Genomic DNA, 19,987 nt, shown 5'->3' with positions numbered 1-19,987 from the left:
CTTGCCTTCCTCATTAGGGGAGCAGAAATGTCCTTCTTGTGGGAGTATTCTGAAATATAAATAGTAATACTAAATACACTACTTGTGGTTTGGTAGGTTCATGTCTCTCTTTAGCACAGCTACAGATTACCCTTGGGAAGATCTCAGGCCTGGACTGGCCATTAGACTAACCGGGCAAATACTTGGTGGGCCATTGCCTCCCATATACGTTTCTTGTTGCTCGTATGTCAGATCCCGTTTCATAGCGTGTGGTCGCCCGCTGGATACACGGGTCTACACACAGCAAAAATATAGATCATGTGACCAGCTGCTGTCTAGCCCCAATGGTGCCAATGTTACCAATATTCTTCCTCTGACAAATCTCATGATGGTTTCTGAGTTGTGTATCTCAAACAGACACCCATACTCCATCCACCTGAAAATGGCTATTTACTGAATAACTCACTAGTCCTTCTTCCCGTTTTGACACTTTTTAATAAAATTTATCTATTTCGCAATTTTTTCTCTACAGTGATGTATACACATCGATTGTGTCTATAATTCTATGGACCGTTCATTTCCAGCAGGCGAGTGGGTTTCCTTAATTCCTTTGCACGCATGCAAAATAAAATACACGTATGTCTATATGGTCATGTCTACAAAGTACAATGCGGCTCTGAATTTTATAAAGTGCAGAGTCCAATGAACTTTAAGGTGCCTGTTTACGTGCACGTAGGTCTCCTCTTTAGGAGGGTTTAATATCATCAACCTTGGTTCACCATGGAATAGTTTGGACCTTTTTTGAGTTTTGAGCATAAATGAGAAAAAAAATGGTAAGACAAGTGGTTTCTGATCACTTTGTTAATACAGGAGGTAAGTATTTCACTAAGACTTCTCGTGATACACGTATAGCGTACGATGTATGAGTTGACCATCTGACATCATAGTGTGCCATAATTAAGAAAGAGAAGATACCAGGGAACCCGCATATTCTTCTTCCAGGGCTATTGGGGCAAAGTGGTCTCAAGGCACAATGACAACACAGTAGCAAATGTCCAAAGGCGTGAACGGCGATGTAATAATGTAACAAAAACACATATGATCCTTGGAGTGCTAAGAAAAGTGCAGTCATCTCTAAATAAGAGACACCTCTCTAGTATTTGTCTTCTCAGAAGGGATATATATTAGACGTATGTATAATAGTCCTGACTTTATGAGGTTTTCTTGAGAAAAACTGGAACTTCCAGTAGGCCACAGTCATAGTTTCTTAATGTGGTTCCCCCATCGAACACTTGAGATGTCTTCATGTCCGTCCATTGGTAATCGGTTCCCGGAAGAAAAATATCTCTCTGAACTTCACCCTGATCTGTGATGGGAGCTATCAGCATCTGGGAAGAAGACAAGGACAACCGATTATTATATTTACCAGTATTTGGTAAAATACCATAGAAATACATTAAAAGAGAAAATATTAACTTTAATATTAAAAAAAGTATATTTTGTAACAAAACAATGTTAGTTTTTAAGTTGAAATGTGAAAAAGACATCACGGCGTGTGCTGGAAAACTAGAACATGGTGTGCTATTGAAAGAAAAGTGATTGATTTAGGACCAAAATTATTTCATGACGATACCTGTTTATCAAGAGATATGATCATACCTGAGAACGCCAGGCCGCGGGAGCTGGGTCTCGACATGCCCCGCTCCCCGCCCAATTCCCCTTTAAATTGGGGTGTTTACCATGATGTCAGCGGGAACGCCCACTGACATCAGCAGGGCCGCCCGCCAACATCAGCAGGACCTCCCACTGATGTCAGTGGGACCGCCCACCAACATCAGTGGGCACTCCTGGCCGCGTCCTGCAAGGGAAGGCTACGGGCAGCTGATGGGCTGTGATGTCAATGGCTACATTTCAATGTTTCCTGGTTTATTCACTAAAGCAGTTCACTAAAGAGTGGAAAGGAGAGTTCACAGGAGAGTTAATTATGCGTTATAATGGGACATCCCTGGTAAATGTATCTGCAAGAACAGCTGAGCTGATCTAAATATGTTTTATACAGTGCCTTCTGAACTATTCTTGGTGCAGAAACTCTCTGGGGTTGTCCCTTCATAAGATAATGTGAGGTCAATGGGATGAAACTGAAACTCCCCTGCCTTAGTGAATAAACTCCAGTTAAAAGCAAAGCGGATACAATAGATAGATAGATAGATAGATAGATAGATAGATAGATAGATAGATAGATAATAGATAGATAGATAGATAGATAGATAGATAGATAGATAGATAGATAGATAATAGATAGATAGATAGATAGATAGATAGATAGATAGATAATCGATAGATAGATAGATAGATAGATAGATAGATAGATAGATAGATAATAGATAGATAGATAGATAGATAGATAATAGATAGATAGATAGATAGATAATGGAAAGATAGATAGATAGATAGATAGATAGATAGATAGATAGATAGATAGATAGATAGATAGATAATAGATAGATAATGGATAGATAGATAGATAGATAGATAGATAGATAGATAGATAGATAGATAATAGATAGATTGATAATGGATAGATAGATAGATAGATAATGGATAGATAGATAGATAGACAGATAGATAAAGGCAGAAAACAAATATATATGCAGGTTACATTAATCATGGTTTACGATCATAGTGTGATCTGCAAACCCTTTTTAAAAATACAGATGTTGGCAGCAGTTATATTTTCTGAAAGATACAGACACTAATTGGCTTAAACTTCAAAATACACCCTTTCACTTTTTTCTTTTTTTTTTTTTAAATATATATCTGTTTCCTCTGATTTATTGCTGTAAATCTGTAGAATCTGGAGAGAGATCAGAACTTTTCAATAACATCTACATCAAAGCAGCCTTAGAGTAACACGATCCATAACGCTAAAAGATAGATCTGTCCTTAAAACACAGATGATTCGAACCATGGTACTTCATTGGCATATTTACAACATCTAGAACACGCCGGACCACAAAGAAAAATTCTAGATCTTTAACAGTGTTAGAAAAACACTTTTTTCTCTTCCTTTCTTCAACAAGACATTCGAGGGAAAAACCACCAAATGCGGGAAATTCCGTTAAGTGTGACTTTGATTGGGCTCCCATGTCATAGGTTTGTTTGTATTACATCATATATTATATTATCGTCATGACGAAGAAATTAAAAGAGAATAGGGGGGAAAAAAACGTACACATGTCCATACACCTAAAAGACACTTTGTATTCTTACCTCATCTCCTATAAGGAATTCATCCTCTATAGTAAATGCCAGAGGATCATTTGGACTGATCCACCATACTGGTCTGTAGATAGGGATTCCAAGGTTAAGCCATTCGTCGGCGTACTTTATAAGCAAGGGTACAACAAAGTCGTGATGTTTCTGTATATAGAGTCTGGTGAGATTCAAAACCTATTCGAAAGGAAAGAAAAGACATTATAAAGATTTAAGGTGATGTTCCTAGTACATTACTGAGCTATTTCCAGTATAGACTTCAATAATTAGGACAGAAAAGGTGAATGAGGTACAGTTTGAGTTTTGCTACGAATATAAGGATTGATCTGTTAAGTTATCGGCTTAGAATGTTCAATTTTTACTCCAACGGACTTTGTCTGAAGTTTTGTGAATTCATCACAACAAAGCTTGACAAAGACATTCAGAGGGAAAACCCCTGTTTTGGGGTCAAGAAGTTCTGAGTTATGTCTAAACGGACCCCTGTTTTGGGGTCAAGAAGTTCTGAGTTATGTCTAAACGGACCCCTGTTTTGGGGTCCAGAAGTTCTGAGTTAGGTCTAAACGGACCCCTGTTTTGGGGTCCAGAAGTTCTGAGTTATGTCTAAAAGCTTTAAATCAAATGTCTCTGGCCATGTTACTATGTTAACCCCTTAATTACATAGCCTGTACATGTACGGGCTCAAAATGCATTGTTTTCAATGGTTTTAGGGACCGCCCATTGTCATTAAGGGGTTAAAAGGACTATGTAAGAATGTGTTACCCACCCAATCATCACAACAAACCCACGGCGGAGTGTAGAAGGACATCACTGGAAGGAAAGTCACAATTTGCAACCAACGGATAAACAGTTCTTCATGTGTTATAAATTCACCTGCAAACGTACCTCCTTGAAAAAAAAGATAAAGGGTTAAAAATGAAAATGCCTAAATGCTTATTTTTACAAAAACTATGTACACGTGACTATATGACAATGAGTTATAAGGGACTCTCTTACACCGCAACCATTGCTACCAAAGTTGGGTGAAAGCTTTAAAAGTAAGTTTCCTTGAGGTTAAAAGTGCTACTTTCCACCAATTTTGGGGACCTTATGCTTTAGGGTCTATAAAGGGATTTGTAGGTAAAAAAAAATAACAATAAAGAATTAGATTTATGAGATTTATCAGGGTTTGCTTTGCAGATACCATCCTAAATTTATATATTTAGATTACGTACAATTTTTTATAATTAATAAAAAGAGCTAGCTGTTTTATTTGTTTTAGACTTTTTTTTATTATAATACTGCATCGCACCGATACACATATAATTGTTCAATGCATCTCTGGCTATTAGTTGAAAAATGACAAGTCAAAGCTTTTAAAAATGTCTTTTGAGCTATTAGCAAATTAATTCATTGCAGAGGATGCTTTGAGGCTTTACTTTTGCTTATGAGATTACTAGTTTAATAAAACTAAAAGCTAGCAGTTGGAAAATATATTATTGCCCTTTAACCCATGAATTGGCTTCAGCTTTGCAGCAGAATTCAATAAATTAAAGACATTTAAAACATTATTTCTTTCTGGTGACATTTTAAGGGATTCTGTGTCCTCATGTCTTAAAGTCTACAAAATGCCCCCAGATAGCCCAAAACTCGATTCCATCGCAAGCTTACAAAGGCTTTGGTTGAAGTTGATACCTAACTGGGCCAGATGTGAAGTTACATACGCTTTTTGGGACTTCAGATGTCTCTAATAACAACTGCATGAATTTTTTCATTGACCGCATATAAAACTGAACAATATATACATTTAGGGTGGTATCTGCTAAGCTCAAATGTCTGTCTAATACTATCATGCATTGGCTTTTTATGTGAGATGGAGACTAGGGCAGACATATGAAAAGCCTCTAAAACACATTGAGCTTCATGATGATTGTCTTTCATTAACAAATTAGGCAGTCATGTTTTAAAACACCCTCGCTTACACACACACAAACACTATCTCCCTTGCTTTCCTCGCACCACTAAACCTAAGCTCATTCCTGATGCACACACACGCAGACACCAAATACTCACACAAACGCTCATTCTAGCACCAGACTCTAACAGACACACACTCTAACACCACATGCTGACACACACTCATGCTAACACTATACACTAACACACACTCTACAGTAACATAGAGAATCATGCTAACACCCACCCATTAACGCTAACACCATCACATACTAATGCAGGCACTCATTCTAACACTATACGCTAACATACATGCACTCAAACCATATGTTGATAAATACTCACACTAATGCTATACCATAACCCGTACACTGCAACATCATACACACTCCCACATATATACACCTATACTAACATACATGCTGATACCATACATTAACACATGCACATACCACCATATAGTAACCTGTTTCCAACACCATACACTAACACATACATGCACTGCAAGATCATAGATGAATACATATACACTCATTCTTCCACTCTTTAAGCTCTCCCTCCCTTTCTTCACTGCAGCTCACACTCTTGACCCCACAGTTACTTACGCACCCCGGTACTCACACATCAGGCATCCATGGCTTAACTAAGTAAGCATGATAAAGGTGATTTTGGGACTGTCCTTTCTGAAAGGGATCTGGGGCATTTATTTAAAAAAATATTGTAAAATAATTTTTTTATAAGCTTTTAGTAATAGAAGAAGACAGATCAGATCACCCATTACCTACTGCATCTGGAATGAAAAAATTGTATCCAAGCAAGCTGTAATGAAGAACGGAAGGAATGATTCCTTTAAGTCCATGGTGGCTCCAGTCCGATTGTAATGGGTTCATTTGCATAAATATTGGCAGATAGTTTGACCTGTGAAGATGAAGAGAGCGCGATCAGCCATTTGGTTAATTTTATGCAATTGTTAGGCAATTTGTAAATGTTACCACCAAAGACAAATGGTCCATTGACATCACGTCCAATTATTCTTTTCAGAAACGCTAACTAGAAACGTATTGATCTGAATTGATTTTGCAGAATTCTAACCTATACTACTCGTAACATATCACTTTCCTTCTCTTTATAAAATGAAATGGAACTTGTACCTACTACCTCTTTAGTGAATAAACCCCAATACTTGGTTAACAAACCCAGAAGAAGGAATTGGAAAGGATCATATAGTTAGTCTATATGTACAGTCCTACAATCTCCACATACACATTCTTGTTTTTGAGTTCGTTATGCATTTCTGGAAAATCCTTCTAAATAGATAAATATATTTTTACTTTTTTTTTCATTGCAACGCAGTGCCTATCAGTACCACGGACAGCGGCTTCATTTCAGCCCCATGTAAAGATATCAACACAATATTGAACTTTAATTTGAGGGGCGAGCCATGGATTTCAGCAAAAAAAGACACAAACACAGCACAATATGTAGTTCAAATAACTGACTAAGTGATGAGAAAGACACTCAATCGGATACTCCAGCCAGCAAGAGAACTTTGATGCATACGATAGCTGAGAGGTCCTCGTCATTTTTTGTGGTGTTCCCTTTGCAAATGCATGGAGGGATTCTACAGCTTTAGCTCTGCATACGTAATGGGGGGTCTAACAAGACCCCCTGTGTGCATACATGGAAAATGCTTCCATTGGGTTGCAGCCAATCAGTAGAGAGATCACCAGACCTTAAATGAGACATGATGTCCTTGTCTAGGCATCTACATTCTAACAGCAAGGGTATTTGATAGCTGTTAACCCAGGTGAATCTGCTTTGGGTCATTGTTATGAAAAAGTTCTTGGTCAACATTCCAAATGTAGAACACTCGCCTGGAATAAAATGTTCCTGATAATTCTTATGTAGTATTTTCTTAGTTAAACTAATATAAGGTGACTTATCTGACCATTTTCAGTGCAAAGGGCCAATTATTTGGATTGCATTAGGCCTGGATAGTTTTGTTCACCGGGCTTCAGTCCACTGGTCAGGTGCTCACCTTGTACTTGCAGTGATAATGGTTGAATTTCCAAGCTTTGTCGCCATTGATGCTAAAAACCCTGTGTAACCGTCTCTCTCCAAACCTCGGCGAGGCTGCATTGACTGTTCCATAAACACATTGCCTTCCACTCCTTCAAATGTTACATATTCAGCCCCCAGCTTATTCTTCAAAGTGCTCACGGAGTTCAAGTACCAGTAAACGGCAGCTTCGCTACTTATATTTAATCTCACCGAGAAGTGGCCATTCCATTTAGTCAGGACTGGTGCCTGCAAGGGGTAAATTGGGACAGACAGGCCATAGTCAATACTGAAGCTTGTTGTTATTATGTATTTGACTATAAATTGAATACACTTTCCATCGGTTTCAATAAATAATTTGCTGTAATGCCATCGTCTGTTCTAGACTAACATAGACAGTACCGTTGAGCCATCTGACTTGGAATGGAGACTGATCCAGAAGTTTTCATGTTCCTCTCGCAGGTACATTTGAAACTGCTCCGAGCTGATGCTCGCGTATGGAGACGTGGTTATTATAAGATGTAGGTTTTTAAGGAAATGCGGCTCCCGTCTGTGTCTTTGCTGTCTTAGTCCTTGGTTCACTATGGGTTTGTGGTCCTACAAAAAAAAAAGATCAGCATCAATCGATTGGATAGAAGTCATTGATCTTCTATATTTGGGATATCGACAGTTATGTTGTGGGGGCTCTGCATCACCTTGGCCCATCAAACCCCACATATACCCCCACAAGAAGGTAAATGGGGCAGGTGCGTGATTCCTTTGCAAACTATTTCAAAATAGCTGCCTTTGTGACATGTATATTAAAATAAAAGAAAACGGTATCGGAACTATTAAAATATGCTGGCTTTCATGGGCCATAAAATCAGTGTGCACATACTTTATGTAAAGTACTTTTTTCATATTGTACGGTAAAGATCATTTTTTTTTTATTTACAGTCCATAAAAACCTTACCTTATTAGAAAGTAACATTGTGGAATGTTCATTAATAGCAATCAGGCATTCCCCCAATCCAAGCCTTCTGAGTTTATTATGGAACGATCTCAATTCTCTTTCAAGTTTGGCGGCAGAATCAGATAACCCATAATGTTTCCAAACTGGCATCCTACGTACAAAAGCAAACTCCATGAAGTCCTCACCAAATGTGAAACAGTATCAGAACCTTAGAACCTTGTGTCAAAATATTTGAAGCTCATTGTCCTTTACATGAAATCTAGTTCTAGAATGGATAGAGGGTTATGCCTCTCCTTTCTTTCACCCTTGGGTGGTTTTGTGAGATTTTTGGCATTGGAGTTGTCTTTGCAAGTTCGCTCGGTTTAATGATAGTCTCATCCAATTTGACCCAATGGGTCTTACCCAGATTTACCAGTGCTTATAATATGGAACCTCCAACTTCAGCAGATAATTAAATTGTAACAATAATATACCATACAAGGCACATCTCCTTAAACATTTTACTACAAGATTGTACACCACAGAGTAGTTAAAAACGTAGAGTGTTACCAAAGCATCTCAAAGTTTGGAAGCCTCCTTTGTCTCTCATAGAGCAGACTTGCCATTTCTTGATGGACAGATGGGATGGTCTCGCCGACGCACACCGTGTATTTCAGCGGAGACATGTCTGTGCTTGTGGGGGTCTCCACACAAAATGATTTATTCTCTTCGATTGAAATTAATACTGGAATATCTGGGTTGATCAGTACAGCTACCCCTGTTGAAAACAAAATAAGTAGACAATTACAAGGCTGGGGATCCTTGGTTTGCTTCCAAGTTGACTTACATTTTTTGGAGGCATGGAGCCCACCCTGTGCCTCCTCCCTTTTTCCCAAGTTAATTTACTAAAAAAATCCTTACAATTATAAAAAATTGTCAATTCCCTCTACACAAGAGGACCAACAACCCCAGAAACACGTTTTGGGCTTTATGAGCCTTGTGACTGTGGGCAAACAATATATTTATTTCAACACCCACCCGAGAATAGATTTACTGCTCTTTCTTGAGCTAATCTAAGATTCATTTGCATTTAAATTGAATGTATTTATCTGGTTCTACCTGCGACGCACTGTGCAGTTTTCCCCAAGTTGGATGATTAATGCATTTGCCAGTTCTTAAAAAAACATGAATCAGTAAAATAAGTAATTATTTGTTTAAGAATGCCAGGATAAATAGCATTTCCATGTGTTGTTTATAATGAATGTGTTTAGAACGGATTAGATGCATTCTTCTTACATCTTTTTTTTTTTACACAGGGGCTCCAATATCTCAAGCACAGCCTTATCTTTTCTAGAACCCTACAAGCTTATGAGGATTAGCCAAGAATTTGTCTTCTACTAACTTTAAATTATCGTTTAGAATCACTTTGAAAAGCAGTGTAGGAAAGGACCCTGGGCAGATGCAGTAGATAATCTAGACAATTTTGGAGGGCAAACTGAAATAGTCCTTTGGATAGAGGCATCCGGAAGACATACAGACTGCAGGCATTTGCTACCGTGTCATGGCAGGTAAGCCAAACTGCAATGTGCCTAACTACATTTAGGATATCTATATAGAGGACATGACACTTGTTGGGCATACCATGTATAGATAATATCAGAAAGCCAATGGTCATAATGGTCATATTAATCAATATGAATTGATATAAATAAATAAATAATCTGAGTTGAATTTTCCAAGAAACTGTTCTCCTTTCAGTTGACGAGGACAGCTATGTGGGGATGATAAACTCAAACCTACTCTCTGAAAGAAGAACTTTTCTGTGAACCTCCAGTGGATGGGAATCATATTTCTAGTATCTTCTGGAATCCCATGTATGGTGGGAATGATCTTCTGTTGGGTTTCCTTCTCGATCGAGGTGTTTGTCACAATGAATCTCCTGTCTTATTAACAGTCTGGCACCTTGGCTCCCCTTTCTGCCAATCCCTTTTGTTGACACCATGAGTATGCTCCATGTTTATTTGTCTGGCCTCTTGGTTTCTGGCACCAGAGTGTTCAAAATTAGAATGTTCTTCTTCGCTGCCTACCGCTGACCTTGTCCTGCCTGACAACACACATTGCTTATCCTTCCAGAATTTCTCCAGGTGGTTCCGCTGCGAATCCTAGTGAAGGTTTTAATGGCAAATCATTTACATTTTTTTTCATCTCGTGTGTCAACCCTTTGAACCCCTCCAAGCATTCATTAATAGTCAATACATATATTTACCTAAAATGCCTAAAATTAAATTATTTATTTTTTTGTACAATGAGGAATTATGTTACCTTTCTAGATAGAGGCATGATCAATACATGTGTGGTCAACAAAGAGAAAAAAACAACATACGTTGTTCTTACCAGTTGATCCCAAAAAATATCTCTCCAGAACTGATCCATAGCCAGAAGGACTGGATTTGAGGTTGCTGATTATGAAAGGCTGAAGAGCCATATTCACATTGTTGATCGGCCAGCGCTGCGCACTGAGCGTTGCTCCTCCATACCATGAAACATTTGACATTGAAAAGCAATCCTGAAAAACAAGAGCCAGTGGACATGACTGGATATGTATGGCCACGTAAAAGGCACGGAACTAAACAATAATTAATAAAATAATAAAGGGAGGAAGACTTGAGAAAGGAGTCCAGCCAAAACATTGGGTGGGTCTCCACAGAACAGCTCTCTTGTCCCTTCCTTTTTTTGGCTCTTTTTGTGTGTTTTTTGCTTTCTCCTTTTTTTTCCAGACTTTCTTTGGACCGTTTGACTTGTGCTTTATTTTTACTTTTTTCTGCAAGTATGTTTCTTTTGTGTTAATATAATATATGATTTCTGATTAAAAGAATTTTTGAACACTTTTATAGGTTTGTGCACCTCCATTTTTATTAATTTTTGCTAATGTTTCTGTCTTATTGGAGTCATCTTGAGAGTGTTACAGTTATAATATAATATAATATAATAATTGTGTGTTTTTTTTGCTTTAGCTGAATGCCCCTCTATACTTTTGTTGTTATTACAGAACCAAACAATACACAATATCGAATACTAAATCGGTATAATAACAAATGTCTAATATCATATGAAGCGTTCCTTTATTTACCTTTAGTTTTATTTCTGAACAATATATTCATTCTTTTTATACTAACTAAATGAAGGGTATACAATTTTTTGTATTGTATTTTAATACAAAAAATTAATTGTATTCATTTTGTATTTGTATTTTAATTGTACAAATTAAATCTACTCACAATGTGGGTCATCACATTGTGAGTTCCACATTTAATTGAAGTTGTTATTGATGTGTATAGCACCTTCATGATCCGCAGTGCTGTACAACGGGTTACTAGGACATAACAAGTAGTGCATGACATAAAAATTTGGACTCACGGAACAAAAAGTCAGGACGGCCCTGTTGGAATGAGTCTAGAATGGATAAGGTTCTCTGTGACCTTGTACACGTTTAACACACATATTGAGTAATTCCTTTTGAGCTGTAGGGACCAATGCCAAGCCCGGATATCTGTGATCCCGCTCGAAGTATCTGAAATTTAACGCAGATCCGGTCACTGTACTCCGATTCTGGATTGTGCAAATACTAGAAAGCTGTTAAAACCCAAGATGTGGTACCAAAAACATGACATGCCTTAGCTGGAGATTATAACAAACTGTTGTATCAGGTTGGAAGGCTGATGTTTAGCGTATAAATTAAATTAGATGTGCTGTTTTTTAAATAAATATCAGAGTTTGGATAAATTCCCAGCAGATGACTGCGCTGTTGATTAGTCTTTATTGGTCTTCGCTATCCTGGGACTTCTAGGGTGTAACTGAATACACAAGGAACTTGCACAATTGATTTTTTTTCCAAGTTGACTTTCCATGATTTAGGGTTCTTAAAGAGCCACTCTGTTTTCAGATGAGGAGCGAAGATGAGTTTACTTTGTAAATCATAGAACATTCTCAAGAGGTCTCCCAACAATGGGTCAAGTGTGCTGACAACTGTCCCAAGGCACAATCATCAGTCCTATTCAACAGGTTCAGCTCAGGTAGCAACTATCCTTTTAAAGATAAAAATTCCTCTTGACTTGCCAGCCAAAGAGTGCAAAAGAGAGTCCGTGTGCTCATCAACACTTCCATATGAAATGTCCTGGTGCATCCCTCACCAGATCTAGCTAGAGGAGCATGGCCAGGTTGGACCTTATGGGAGGCTCTGGACCTCCCGGGAGGCTCAGAACCTCCTTGAGCTTAAAGATAAAGATAATGCCAGAGGACCAAACAAGGAAAAAGTAATTAGTGAACAAACTAGCTTCATGCTCTTAAATACTTCATAATCCTGCATTTTTTGCATTCAAGCACGGTTATTCAAATAGAAGCAAGATTATGAAATCAATTTACACTTATCCCAGCCTTGTCTGCAAGTATCATTCTTCTAATTTACATGTGCTAACAGCCTCACCAAATAATTTGTTTACCCCGTCTATCAATCCCTTGGCAAGGGCAGTGACCTTCTGGCCAAAGAATGAAGTCTAAATTGGGTGGCAGCATTTTCCTTCCAGGAGTCAGGAGATATCACCTGGGAATTCCGACAAAGAGCTGCTAGCAAGTTCTGCATCACCCACCTATACACACATGATGTGTTTACATAGCTTTCCACAATTAATTAAACTATATAAGAGCCTACAGTGACAAGCTGTAGGGGACAGTAGTAGACCCGTAGGTACTTGCTGGAGCAAAAAAAATAAGTTATGATCCAAGGTGGAGGGCACTGTATAGATCGCCTTCTTAGGGCAATTAGATCCATAACTACCAGGGACACAAAACTACTCTAAAAATGTAAGGCTTTGTAGGCTTTTTTTGAACGGGCAGAGAATGTCAGCTTTTTCTTGATAATGAAAACTGATCAACAATGTAAATGGAAGTGAAGTTGAGTGGTAGGTTGGGACCTTTAAACCTTTAGATCAGGGCCAGAATGGGACTCAAAAGCAGCACTTTGGGGCCATTGGCTACTAAATGATCCGTGTGTGGCCACCGACTGGATACGGTAGGTCATACATTCATTTTTTATACTCTCGCAGCATGCAGCCACGCATAACAATAACATAGTTTGTTTCTTTGATAACTTTCCTTCCTGGGAATTACCCAAGAACTACATAATCATATTATAGTTTATACGATTCTTTCCCTAGCAGAAAAATAATTAGCGGTAGGAAAAATAACTACCTTTGAAGAATAACAAAGAAAGTGATTATTCAAACTTTAATACTAGAGGATTTTACCTCTTTTGGGGAAAAAAACCCCACTGTTTAAATAGTTTCATTAAGAAGCAGCTGAAAGGCTTTAAAACAGCATAACCGCCAGGAAAGGATTATTTAAATCCTTAGTAATCAGTCAGGAAGGATATATGAAATGAAAAAAATAATAATAATATGCATCTTTTATATCTAGCAATGCCAGAGAGTGAAGGGTTGTTTATGGTGAGATTAATAACGTGGTGAAATATGGATTATGAATGATGTTGATGGCCATGTTGATTAAACTTGGGGTTTAGGGTTCTTGGGGCCACACTGGCCACTAAAATGACATAGATGTAGCCTATTTCTGGGTACATGCTATGGGTACCATTTTGGACCATGTGACTTGTGTACCCAGCCATTGGCTCCACAGTAACAGATGGGATCTGCCATGTAATCCATTGGGGGTACCATCAGGCAACGGCCCACCTCACATTGGTCACAATGGCCAGTCCTGGCCTGACTACAACATAAAATGATCTACGGTCATTCGGATGAGCAGTCCCAGTACAGCGTGTGGAAAATGTACCTCATCCCGATATTAGCCGCATTGCAGCAATTTGAAAAATATTTCTAACTTGGAAATAACAGTTTGAGTTTACGAATCATCCCATGTTCTTTTGGTTTTGGCAGTAGCCCAAAAATGAGCTTCCTGTAGTCACTTTGGCCTGAAAATGTGTTTGTTTCCTTTATGGAAGAGTTCAAAAAAGAGGTTTTAATTAGGCCACCAAAATAATTGCTGTATAGTGTTGTATGGTGTAATAGCAATATAAAATGTTATAAAAATGTTCTAAAATTAAACATGCACTATTTGCTTACTTGGAGGTCCCCATTTTATATTAAAATGTGATATATTGGCTCCACCCACTTCTTTCAGGCACGCCATGGAGATTGCTTTATGGCAGTGCTGAGTGAGGCCTTTGTCAGTCACCTTTCAATAGTGAAATAGTTATCCCAGCGTGGGTTCCAGAGGTATCGGATTGTTACACACATTGTTACATTGTTCTGGTAAGAATTTAGGCATCTCTAATAAACTAAGAATTAACCATGAACTCTATACAAAGATATAAAAAATGTTACATAAAAAACACCTTATTACTCAAGAAAAGCACAAACATTTCAACATAAACGCACGTTCCACAGTCACGCGCAGTTTATAAACCCGCGGCTATTATGCCTGACAGCTCATCATACATATTGAGGACAATAAGTCACTTAATCCTTTATAACAAGCTTGGATTAGTGAGATTTAGCATTTCACATGACTTCTAAGACATTATAAAAAAACATTATCAGAAGAAAGTTGCCATGAATAGAGTCTCGTTAACAAGACCGTTACCATACGAATTCATCTCGAACTGGTCTTCTAAAAGTTCATGAAGCCCAAATCACTGACTATTCCATATCAAGCAAGGCGTCTATTTAGTGATGCTGTTTAGTGGATTATAGTTGATATATCGCTGTTTATCTTAGAGAATTATAATTTCTTGAGTCTGCTTGTGCAACATTTAGGCTAGTCGTTTTAAAGAGCACTATTATAGGAACATTAGATGTTCTTTATGCAAGCTAGACAAAAAGTATATGTTCTAATCTATACTATTCCAATGTAAACTTGCAGGGCTTGTTCTCACCTGGTTCCATTTTTTATTGGGTCACGTTAGTGATAGGAGAAAACATCTCTTAGGTTATTAAATGTAAACATACTATAGATACACCTACAATACCTAAAAAAGGTTATACCTAGGAACTCTTAGGGTTTGACCCTAAGCCTCAGAATTTTTGCCCCAATTTCAGGGTCTCGGAGTGAGGGCGCAGATTCTCAGAGGCGCACAGTCTGGAACTGACTCCTTCATACTCTCCCCATGCTGTGATCTAATATAAGACTACTGATTGGTGCTTTGGCTCCCAGTATGTTATGGCCAATATCCCTACTTGAATGCAGGTGACTCAGTTAAGTGTATCTCTAAATAATGACAATTCGTGGTTTTCAAGAATCTCAGGGTTGCTCATTGCGTTCCCAGATATGTTGGTGGGGCTGAGAATATGTCCGTGGAATCTTAAAAGAAGCCTGTAAAGTAAATCGGGAGTGCAGATTGTTAAGACTAGAAGACCTTACAACCCATAGAAGCAGCTCTTACGCATGAACAGAAGCTGGGCTATCCATGCGTCTATCATTATAAAGTTCCCAAATGTTAATGAGGTAACCACCTGTGCCTCTGAGCGGAGATCCCAGCCTTATCTCTTTGTAAGCCCTAAGAGCTGACCTCATAATCTATTGCTGCGGGTTCCATTTAAAACACAAATGGCTATTTTTATAAATAATTAGGTACGTCATCATTGTAAATCAGGTCCTAATGATACATAACTATTATTCAGCCGTATTTTAAGAGATTCTCTGAATGTATATAGTATATTGTCTGATATCCAATATCTTACACAAAAGCAAAGGGGCGATTTTATTTTTTGTTAAAATAAATCATTATAAAAAAATCATAAAAAAAATAGATGTGGCAATAAAAAAATAATAATAATAAAAAAATAATAATAATATGTGACATTCTGTACAATATTTTATAACAATATAATATTTGTATTGTGATATACGCCAGTAATTCCTTGCCTGGCTAATGATATGTCAAACTTCACTTTTTATTTTATTTTTTTTATTATAAAGATTTTTTCCTAATAATGAAAAAAAAACTAAATGCATATTTTTTTCTTACATATCTATTTACATATTTTTTATGGGTTTGTAACTTTTCAAAATATGTTATTATATGACCTAATTATTTTTTCACTGCAATAATATTTTGTAACATCACCTCTGATTGGCATATTAGTATTAAAATTATTTATAAAAAAAAATAGTTTTCCTTTGCAGAAAATAAAAAATGGCGAGTACCTGGAAAAAACTTACACATTGTTCAGTAAGATTATTGCTTCTACTGCACTAAAGCCCCATCAAAAAAATCAGCCCCCTCGAATAGCCGGGATCCAAAATGAATTGCAAAGCAAGTCCTCTTCCTTATCAATACTATGCATTTCAATTAACAGCTTCAATTATTCATGTGACAGTGAAAAATGTATTTGTAATCAAGCCAATAAAAAAAAAAAGATGAAAACTTAGCAGATACTGCTGACTTAAATCTACTTTACTGAGAGGGTAGTAGATAAATGGAACAACCTCCCGTCAGGGGTGGTAGAGGCTAATAGAGTAAGGGAATTTAGACATGCATGGGATAGGCATACAGCTATCCTGAACCTAAGATGAGACCAACGACTGATTAAGATATTAAGTATTCACAACTGGCGGACCAGATGGGCCAAATTTAACTTATCTGCAATCAAATGCTATGCTCAAATTGTAAAAAAACAAAAAACACTAAAATTTTATTGACAAGAAAACACATTTTATTGATTTTTTTGTGTTACTTTGTTATATTAAAGTCTATAGGATACATATTTTTTAGAATATGCTTTGTGCGTATTGTGAGATTATTAAATTTACAAAAATATAATTTTGGAAATTTCTCTCTTTTTTTTTAAATTAAATTTATTACCTTCTAGATAAATATCCCAAGTTCTATTCACCAGATTGTCCCACAAGAGCCTGATCTGCCGGATCAAGCCGGGTTCACATAACCTTTCTCAAACGTTTGAACTTCTGAGGAATAATTTGACAGTTTCATGGATACCCTCAACCAAGCCTGGGGTTAAAAATGTGGTATTTGCGGCGTAAACTCCATTCTTTATAAATGGTAAGTATATGTAAGATCTTTATTTGGAGAATGCAGAAACAAATAACAGGAGGTTTAGCATAGTTTATATACTCTTATTAACTTTACAAGTTGATATTTTTATGGCAAGTTAATATATATATATATATATACATTACCATGCAAATGTTTAGGGTCACTTTTCCTTGGTTTTGAAAGAAAAGCAAATGTTGTCCACTAAAATAACATAGAATGGATAAGAAATCCAGAGCAGACGGGGTTAATGCTGTAACTGACTATTGTAGCTGGAAATGGCTTATTTATAATGGAATCTCTTCATAGGCGTACAGAGACCCTTTATCACTCCCATCACTCCTGTGTTCCAATGGCCCTTTATCACTCCCATCACTCCTGTGTTCCACTGGCCCTTTATCAATCTCATCACTCCTGTGTTTTCGGATGGCCCTTTATCACTCCCATCACTCCTGTGTTCCAATGGCCCTTTATCACTCCCATCACTCCTGTGTTCCAATGGCTCTTTATCACTCCCATCACTCCTGTGTTCCAATGGCCCTTTATCACTCCCATCACTCCTGTGTTCCAATGGCCCTTTATCACTCCCATCACTCCTGTGTCCCAATAGCCCTTTATCACTCCCATCACTCCTGGGTTCCAATGGCCCTTTATCACTCCCATCACTCCTGGGTTCCAATGGCCCTTTATCACTCCCATCACTCCTTTGCTCCAATGGCACGTTGTGTTCACTGATCAAAGTTTAAGTTTAAAAGGCTAATTGATGGTTAGAAAACCCTTTTGCAATTATTTTACCGCCAGAAACGTCCTTGTTTTTCATGAAAGCAGCTCAGCGACCCCAAACCTTTGAATATTATATATATATATATATATTATATATAATTTATAATCTCAAAACTAGGACCAGCTCTGCAGAATATGTTGGCACTATATAAATAATAATAATAATAATAATAATAATAATACACAGATAAATATGTTTGTAATATTGAAGTGAAGCGTGTTATACATTGTAATAAGCACTATTTGGTTTTTCCTTTTTCACAGGGAATAACATTTACGGCATCTTTGTGTCAGTTATCAGATTTGTATAATTAGCTGAATTTCCTCTTACGGCTGAAATGAATGATCTGGGTACAATTTAACGCTGGCATGTTTTACAAATTAGATACCCTTCCGTAACATACTCCTAAGTGTGCGGATCAGGTTTCAGAGTTCCTCTGAGAGTATTTTTGGACAGACAAACAGGTATCAGTTAGAAATACCTCTAGCACAACTTAATACAAAGACACGCGATGGGGACATTTACTAAGGGGAGAAAAAATGGGCTAGTGATAGAGCTGGGTTAATTCTTATATTATTTAATGGGGTCATTGTACTGTATGAAACATAAAACCCGTTCGGCCCCATCCGGCCCCTGTCTAGTCTCCTCTAAAGACTCAGACCTTAATCAGACGTTGGTCTCGTCTTAGATTCAGGAGCCGTATGCCTATCCCGTACATATTTAACTTCCTTCACTATATAAGTCTCTACCGCTTCTGCTGGGAAGCTGTTCCATTTATCTACCCCCTCTCAGTAAAGTAAAACGTCCTTAAATTACATCTGAACCCTTTGACCCTCTGGTTTTTGACTATGGCTTTTTTTTCGAACATTTCCTCTCCTTTCAAATAAACTTCTCTCCTATACTTTTTTTTAAAATCTCTAAGTATTTGAATTAATAAATAAAAAAAAAACACTTTAATTTATTAAAAACGTACCTTTAGTCTCACATCGCAATGAATCGGAGTCCACGTTAAACTGTAGCACTCAGATCCAGCTGAGAAGCTTTGGTTTAGTGCAATTTGGAGAGTTTGTACGGAATCCCACGTGTAGCAAAATTCTGTTTTATTCATCCAACATGAATTCTTAATAAAAGGTTGTTCCGCGGCGGGGAAATTTCCTATGTTAATATCAACGAAGGTTTTATTTTCATTCAGGGTCTGTAGTATCAGGGTATGAGTATTCTTTTCCCATACAAATCCACTAAATCTCCCTTTCAGGATCCAGTTTTTGGTCGGTTGATCCACGACTTGCCAGTAAATAATTCCAATGGTCATAATGAAAAAAATCGCGACTCCCAGACACCCAACCGCACCTTTCCACGTTTCGTTCATCTCCTTAACTCCCGAATCCCAGGTTACCTCCGGCATGAAATTTGGATTTCTGTTCCGGGTATGAGGCATCGTAAAACTCTACGTATCGGTAAATAAAATTGATGAACTAAGGATAATGAGAAAAAAGGAGAAAAAAGGAGAAAAAAGGAGAAAAAACACCTTTTCCTTCATAAAAAATGATCTAACGCTATGTCGGAAAAAGCCGTGTTCATATGTGAACTTTGAAAAGCCATCTCCGACCTACCACATGTTGCTATAAGTAACAAGGAGTTATTCTATCTAACGCTGCCCTCTCGACAGAAGGAAAGCAACTTGAAATAGCTCCGACTGTGCTGATTCCTTTTAGTGCCAGGGACGTCCCACCGCCAGATATATCCCAGGTGCTTGAGTCGTGACGTCTCCAGCATGTGGACTCAACCTAATCCATTAGACTTCTTGTGACCCCCCCCCCCCCAAGAAATACAAACTTAATCAATCATCAACGAGCTTGGCTTTCCTTTTTCGCCTTTTCTCGCTATATCGTAAAGCGGGCAACTGCTTGTTTTCATTCCTACTTCCTTACATATGTATGGAACAGATTGTAATGCTGCATGT

General features: G+C 37.6%; 1 protein-coding gene across 1 annotated transcript; it reads right to left on the bottom strand.

Moving 5' to 3' along the window:
- Window positions 1-1,190: 1,190 nt before the first annotated feature.
- Window positions 1,191-19,462, bottom strand: LOC149276253 (SITS-binding protein-like). The gene is made up of 10 exons (XM_089503818.1): window positions 18,998-19,462; window positions 10,568-10,739; window positions 8,744-8,951; window positions 8,195-8,345; window positions 7,645-7,839; window positions 7,223-7,491; window positions 5,966-6,102; window positions 4,016-4,137; window positions 3,250-3,429; window positions 1,191-1,367 (listed from the first exon to the last, which is right to left on the bottom strand). The coding sequence occupies exons 1-10, from the start codon at window positions 19,460-19,462 to the stop codon at window positions 1,191-1,193; spliced, it is 2,076 nt and encodes a 691-aa protein (XP_089359944.1).
- Between the last annotated feature and the right edge of the window lie 525 nt (window positions 19,463-19,987).

Source organism: Sceloporus occidentalis, unplaced genomic scaffold (assembly GCF_023333645.1).
Source record: "Sceloporus occidentalis isolate IW3139 unplaced genomic scaffold, rSceOcc1.0.p SCAF_243, whole genome shotgun sequence".
NCBI classification, from domain to species: domain Eukaryota; kingdom Metazoa; phylum Chordata; class Lepidosauria; order Squamata; family Phrynosomatidae; genus Sceloporus; species Sceloporus occidentalis.
The sequence above is the reverse complement of the archived record's forward strand: the minus strand, read 5'-3'. Positions and strand labels throughout refer to the sequence as shown.

Excerpts from the sequence above, each read along its gene's own strand:
- LOC149276253 (XM_089503818.1), bottom strand. The coding sequence starts at position 19,462 with ATGCCTCATACCCGGAACAGAAATCCAAATTTCATGCCGGAGGTAACC. Across the intron at positions 7,840-8,194 it reads CAATGTTACTTTCTAATAAG|GACCACAAACCCATAGTGAA; the intron begins GTAAGGTTTTTA and ends TTTTTTTTGTAG. Across the intron at positions 4,138-5,965 it reads TTTCATTCCAGATGCAGTAG|GAGGTACGTTTGCAGGTGAA; the intron begins GTAATGGGTGAT and ends TTTTTTTTCAAG.